This window comes from Eschscholzia californica, unplaced genomic scaffold, assembly GCF_041429995.1.
Source record: "Eschscholzia californica isolate CP2 unplaced genomic scaffold, dmEscCali1.0.p SCAF_3, whole genome shotgun sequence".
Taxonomy (NCBI): domain Eukaryota; kingdom Viridiplantae; phylum Streptophyta; class Magnoliopsida; order Ranunculales; family Papaveraceae; genus Eschscholzia; species Eschscholzia californica.
This window is the reverse complement of record NW_028238420.1, coordinates 27,247,249-27,254,774: the sequence shown is the minus strand read 5'-3', so window position 1 is coordinate 27,254,774 and position 7,526 is coordinate 27,247,249. Positions and strand designations below refer to the sequence as shown.

Below are 7,526 nucleotides of genomic sequence, written 5' to 3'. Positions count from 1 at the left end.
GTGCTGGAAAACTGAGGGAAAGTAGAGAGATAAACGATGAAGGGGACTAAGACAAAAGTATAGCCGTATAAATAATGAAGAGGAGAATTATTTCTACACCCAATTTGGTTGTCTATATAAAAAATTTGTTTGTCCATATATTGGCCACCTTTGTTAATTTCTGCAAAACTTTATAAGTTATGTAAATATGTAACATGTTGTTTAGTCAAGGTTTCGTGACTTTGATCACAAAACGTTTTATGTAAATGTCATTATGTTTATCGATTTTCTGCACAACAAAATTGATTCTTATTTACCTGATGGTGAAATCAAATTATCTTACTCTTATTCATATTATATTTGATCTAAAAGAAAGCATAATCGAACAAAAAGTCTTTAAGTTATCATGTTCCAATGCAAAAAAAATGTTCTTGTTATCTCGTGCCAATAGAGATAATGAAAAGAAACATAAAATGAGCAAAAATAACTTCACAGGAAGTTTAAAAAACACGCACCCCCCCCCCCCCCCCCCCCCCCCAACCCCCACCCCACCCGCCCCCACACCCCACTTTTGCTAATGGCCCTCCGCAAAAAGTTGCCTTTTTGGAGGCGCCTTTGACACTTCCCTAATCCCTGGTCATGAATCTACTCCGACATTGATCTGTAGGGAGGCCGCCTATAGAAGTTGCGCTAGAAGGTACCTAGTTTATGTCAACGTATAGAAATTAGAAAGAGATGGTCCTAAACTTACTAGGAAAGGGTTTTCTATTCTGTTTTGAATTTCTAAATTCAATCAGTATTAGGATTATAAAGTTTGTATAAATAAAAAACTCCCCACTCCTGTTCCGTTCCATTCATTCACTTCTAGACAGAGAGAGAGAAAGAGAGACTCAAGAGCTAGAGAGAGAAAGAAAGATTCAAGAGAAGAAGAAAAAAAGACAGAGATGGCTAGTCGTATGAGTATTCAGTTTAGGTATTTGATCTTTGTAGCAGCTTTGGTGCAATTTGCAATTGGTAAGAGTAGTGGTACTACACACACAGTTGGAGAAGACATGGGATGGACTATACCTTCATCATCTGATGCTTATTCTACTTGGGCTTCCTCTAAGACCTTCGTCGTCGGCGACACTCTTCTATTCAACTTCCCAGGAGTCCACACTGTTGCTGAAGTTTCAAAGACTGCTTATGATGCTTGCAATACTAAGTCTATCCCGATTGGCGGTTCGATTTTAAGTACTAGTCCTTCAACTATTCGTCTCAACACAGCCGGTGCTCACTTCTATATCTGTACTGTTGGTGAACATTGTATGTTTGGCCAAAAGCTATTCGTTAATGTTAATGGTACTAACCGTACCACTACCTCCACTCCTCCACCCACCACCTCTGCTCCTCTACCCACCATTGCCACTCCTCCACCCTCCACCGTCGCTACTCCACCTTCCTCCATGGGATCTCCACTTTCCTCCAAGACAACTCCGCCAACAAATCCACCTTCAATCGAGACACCTAATACTATTTCCGTGGCACCAACTGAAGGACCCAGTATTACTGGTGCACGTGAGAACTCTGGATCATCATCATCATCATCATCATCATCACTCGCCGTTGCTAAAATATCTCTGACTTTATTGTTTAGTGGTGCAGCATTAGTTTTTTTCCTATAGATTTTTATTTTGTGCAATTGTTTTCTTGTTTTAGATTCAGAGGCCAAGGGCTCTTGATTTGAGTACTGATTTTTATCAATGATTTGTGAGTAATGGAATAAAATTTGTTTTGATTGATTTTCTTGCATGTGTTAGAATAACTAATAAACATTTTTTTCCTAGACTCATTCCAACCTAATATGGCGCAGGTAGATGAGAGGAGGATATAACTACATCACTGCCATGAATGTAGAAAATTGATCAACACAATATTTAGGGTTATTTCCCTAGTGGCCCCCAACTTTGTGACCAGCTTCCTGCCTAGCCCCCTACTTTACGAGAAATGCCCATATGGCCCCCTCCCGTTATAACACCGTTACTCTCTCTCTTCCATTTCTTTTCTCTCTCCTCCAACATGTTTTCTCTCTCTGCCACCTCGTTAAAACCTGCCAACTCATCATCTTCTCCGGGAAGGTCGCCAGCCGACCAATTTTCCGACCGGCGACCTTTAAACCTAAAAAAAAAAAAAAAAAAAATTCATCTCTCCTCTCTCTCTCTCAAAAAAAAAGAAAAAAAATATATTTTCTTTTTTTCACCTCCCTCTCTCTCTCTAAACTCCGGCGAAGGGGGTTACCCTTCGCCGGAGGACCTTGAAGGTCTGCCGGAATAGACGAGCAGACCTTGATCTGCTCGAGCAGATCTGGAAGGTCTGCTCGGGCAGATCTGGAAGGTCTGTTCCGGCAGACCTTCAACGTCCTCCGGCGAAGGGGGTTACCCTTCGCCGGAGTTTAGAGAGAGAGAGGGAGGTGAAAAATTTTTTTTTTTTTTTTTTTAGGTTTAAAGGTCGTCGGCCGGAAAATTGGTCGGCCGGCGACCTTCCCGGAGAAGATGATGAGTTGGTAGGTTTTAACGAGGTGGCAGAGAGAGAAAACATGTTGGAGGAGAGAGAAAAGTAATGGAAGAGAGAGAGTAACGGTGTTATAACGGGAGGGGGCCATATGGGCATTTCTCGTAAAGTAGGGGTCTAGGCAGGAAGCTGGTCACAAAGTTGGGGGTCATTAGGGAAATACCCCCAATATTTATCATGCGCACACTTTCTTGGCTTGGTCCGAACATCAAAGATGAACCGTCACCGGGGAAAGGTTTTCCCGGCCGCTGCTCATCACGGACGGGTATACAGAGAGTAAAAGAGCTAGTATTCGAGAGATGGAAAGAATTAGCGTAGAGAGAGAGAGAGAGTTATATTTTCACACTTGTCCCTAGAACTTAACGATGGTGTGCACCTTTGTATCTCCAGAACCGCTCCTTCAATGATTTCAAACAAACACAAAAAAGAATGACATTGTTTTGTTGTCGAAGTAAAACAATGATGGATTAGCCATCTACACACATACATCTAAACTTTCAAATTCAGCTTAATCATATCAAATTCAGCTCAATTTGTGATTTTTGTGTTGATTTTGTAATTGGATATGTTTCATTGTTTTGTTTTGGGTGAATTTTGATTATAGAGTTGAGATTGAAGAAATATGATCTTACTTATTGTTCTCTTGTGGAAATTGGGTTTTGAATTAAATTCTGAATGTTGAAGATGGATATGAATCTCTGTTTTCTCTTAGAAGAATTAGTTTATTGGATATTATGCTAATCTAATGGATATATTCATGATATTCATGATATTTAGTTGAATTACGTTTTAACTAGTACTGTTTTTGCGACTTCAATCTCACGAGATATAAATTTTTTTTGTAAGAATATCTGATCTGATAAGAAACTAACGAATTTATACCTTCACATAAACTAGGAGTTGATATGTTAGGTTTTAGAGAGGTCAAAGGGTAGTTTTGTTTTGGTTAGAACTAGGTATAACCCGCGCCCTAAGGGCACGGGCAATTTCCGAAACACTTTAGGCAAAGTTATGAAGTTAGAAAAATTTAATCCGCAAGGACCAAAAAGATAACATTAAACTCATAATAATCTTTCCTAATTGACATCATAAATGTAAAAACTATCTCTCATTAAACAAATCAAGCTCTAACAGGTCAATACTGTCAAGAGTCAAGACAACACCATATCGCGAATGAATTAGAAAACATAATGTATCTCCCACTATCGCCAATTTAGAGAAACATTGTACATGTTTATATACTACTACAACATTGAACAAAGACCCATGTTCATTGATAATCAAGATAAAAAAACGTTAGGAAGTTATCGACTAATTCGTAAAAACTATTAACAAAATCAAACTCATGAAGGACGAGGTAATCCTCGGACCTTTGCTACAGCTAGAACAGGTTGATCAACATAGTTTCTAAAACCAAGATACTGATAACATATCCATTTGAATTGCATTTGATCTGTGAAGACAAGATGGTCCCGTCTCTAATTTCTCCTTCTGATGTCGTAAGACAATTCTGCAATACGCGACATCTTCTCCTTTGTACTAAAATCTTTACGTAATGATCCGTTATTGCTTTGTAAAGATACTGAAAAGAGATTGAATTGTAAATAGCCAAAATTTGAAAACCAACACATCTTTTGGTTATAATATATGTAGTGAAAAGATAAGAGGGAGTGCAGAAAAATCAAGAAGGAAAAGGGGGGATGACACAGAAAGAACTGAAAATAAATTGCAAGAAAATATATCAAAAACATGGGTGCTATCGGTGTTTTATTATATTTAGCTTGATGTACTAAACCAGACATTTCTTTTGCAGTTAATTTATTAGCCAGGTTCATTTCGAACCAACAAAGCGACATTGGATAAGAGAAAGCATATTCTTCGATATCTTCGAGGAACTATTGACATGAGGTTATTTTATTCGAAGAGTCCATCCAATTATTCGCAAATAATAGGATACACCGATGGAGGATATCTCTCTGACCCACATATAAGTTATGTTTTTGCTAGTGGTGGTACAGCTTTCTCATGGCGATCAAGTATGCAAAGTATGTCTGCTACATCTTCTAACCACTCAGAGATTATAGTTCTTCATAAAGCTAGCAGAGAATGTGTAGGCTCAGGTCTATTATCAGTCATATTAGAATTTCATGTGAACTCCATGAAATTACAAAGTCATCTACCATTATTTATGAAGACAATGCGGCTTACATTGCACAAATCAAAGAAGGATATATTAAAGGTGACAGAACGAAATACATTTCGCCAAAGTTATTTTTCTCCCACCATCTACAAAAAAATGGTGAAATTGATATTTAGAAGATACAATCATGTGAGAATTATTCTGACTTGGTTACAAAGTTTTTGCCTATTACAACATTCAGAAACTAGTAACAGGTATCGGAATGCGAAGTTTGAAAATCAAATGGTGTAAAACTACACTGGTTCACGGTATGATATTCATCAGGGGAAGAATATTAGCGTGCGAAGATTTCCACATCACTAGAACTGGATATCTACGTTCTTTTCTCTTTTTCCTTCACCCAGTTTTTGTCCCAATGGTTTTTTCTGGTAAGATTTTAACGAGACATTTTGCGTATCCAGTGCCACTCAAGATCTCTATTGTTCAGATTATATCCCATAAGATTTTTCTGACAAGTTTTACTGAGACAGCTATTCTGCATAATGGTCATCCAAGGGGGAGTGTTATATTACATGTGGTTGCCCATAAGATTATTTGTAAGCATGAAATGCCCATATAAGTGTCTTGGATATTGTTAGGAGACATTATGCTTGCCCATAGAATATACTTAAATTTGAAGTAATGAGGTGTCTTCATGGAGGAGATAGTTGCCTCCACCTCATGCATGCAAGGAGGAGGTGCCTCCATGTAGGATTCAGTGCACATATTTCCGACACATGGTTGGCTCATGTGTCATCTTTATCGCTACTAAAGATTTGGGTATAAATATACCATAACTTGTTGTTACTTTTGTGCGTGTAAAATCCAGAGAATAAAATCACTAGAGCTTTCTTGAAACTTTGTTACCTTGCTTAATCTCCCATCTCTCATAACATAATTATTTCACGTTATCAGCACGATTTGCTCTATCATGATGTGGTCTTGGGAGAGTTTGTTGTAGCAATCCCGCATCGCTGGCGAGAAAAAGTGTGATGCTCCTTTTAAGAGGTTAAGCACCCTTCCTTAGTGAGGGCTTTTAAAACCGTGAGGCCCAGATATGCTAAAGCTGACAGTATCACCTGGTCTACATCATCCTATAACAATTATTTAATAATAGTGAGAATAAAATATTGGGAGGGCAAATTTAGTTGGCCACCTCCAACTTTATACGTGTGAAAAGAAAAACGTTGGACTTTTATACTCAAAGCATCTTTGCTCCCAAGACTGAAAATTGACCAAATCTTGAACGCCCCAAGGGCTGCAGCATAAGTAACTATTTAACAAATGAGGGATTGGGCACACGCCAAAAACCAGCCCAACAATATGTATCAGGCCCACTGCAGATAAAGAATGAGGGATAGGTCCAACAAGTCAGTTTGGGCGGTGGAATTTCCGAAACACCCTTCTTCTTTTTGAAATTTACAAAACGACCATCGAAAAATTCTTAGGAAACTCGAAAATTTCTGAAAAATAATCTGACACGCCTCCCATCAAACTGTGTACTTTCCATAAATTTACAGAATTACCACCGAAAAATTTCAGGGAAATGCGAAAATTTTTGAAAAATAATCTGATGCACCTGACATCAAACCTTATACTTTCCACGAATTTACAGAATTGCCATTACAAAATTTACCAACTTGCCATTTTCGTTCTTTTTTCCAGATTTATTTCTTATTTCTTTTTTATTTTCTCCCACACATATTTATCTCTCCAATCTTTTTGAATTTCTCTCTCCAATCTCAACAAATTTCGTTCTTTTTTCCAGAGTTATTTCTTATCTCTTTCCAATCACAACAAATTTCTTCATTTTTGGTAGTTTTTCATTGATTTGTACAAGGGAATTTTCTTGTGTATCGGGAATTATTTAGTGTACTGGCCATTTTTTGGATATGTACAACACATTTTTGTACTAAGAATTTTCTTGTGTACCGGGGAATTGTTCTTTGTGCTGGCCATTTGGTTATGTACTAGACATTTTTTCCTGAGAATTTTCTTGTGTACAGGAAGTTGTTCTGTGTATAAGCCATTTGATTATGTACTAGACATTTTTGTATTGGGAATTTTCTTGTGTACCGGGAATTGTTCTGTGTACTCGCCATTTGGTTATGTACTAGACATTTTTGTACCGGGAATTGTTCTGTGTACTGTCCATTTGGTTCAGTATTGGACACTTTTGAACTGAGAATTTTCTTCTATACCGGGAATGGTTCTGTGCATTAGCCATTTGGTTATGTACTAGACATTTTTGTATTGAGAATTTTCTTGTGTACTGAAAAATTTATTTCCAACTTTCGAAATTCTTTCACCAACTTTTCCAGATTTATTTCTTTTTTGTTTTTTTATTTTTAGATTTCTCTCTCCAATCTCAACAGATTTCTTTCTCTTTTAAAATATTTTTCTGTTTTAGTAGATAATCTTTCAAAAAAGATAGAGAAAACAATAATATAATCGATTGAAAGAGATGAAGAAGATAAATATGAACATAAAACTTTTAGAGAGAAAGAACAGAAAACTTTGATGTTTTTAGAGATTGAAAGAAACGAAGAAGAATAAGAAAAGTTGATTAAAAAAATGATGATCCTTTCATCTATAAATAGAGTAAGGAGTTGAAAACACAAGTGCGGGAAAGAAATTTACAACCCAAAAAATTCAGGCGAAAATTTTGTGAAGAAATGGCGCTATTAATCATTGTTTTGGTTGTAGACAGAAAATTTTTGGAAGGAAATCTAATTTGTGAGATTTTCCCAAAATTTAAAACCGGAAATCAAGTTTGAGAGATTAGACACTCCTCATTCAATGCAATTTCCATCGATCA

The 7,526-nt window shown here is 37.0% G+C and overlaps 1 protein-coding gene across 1 annotated transcript; it reads left to right on the top strand.

Annotated features, from left to right (window-relative positions):
* The first annotated feature begins 856 nt into the window (after positions 1-856).
* Positions 857-1,643, top strand: LOC147549288 (blue copper protein-like). The gene has a single exon (XM_086668271.1). The coding sequence runs from the start codon at positions 924-926 to the stop codon at positions 1,641-1,643; it is 720 nt and encodes a 239-aa protein (XP_086524397.1). The 5' UTR covers positions 857-923.
* Positions 1,644-7,526: the final 5,883 nt, after the last annotated feature.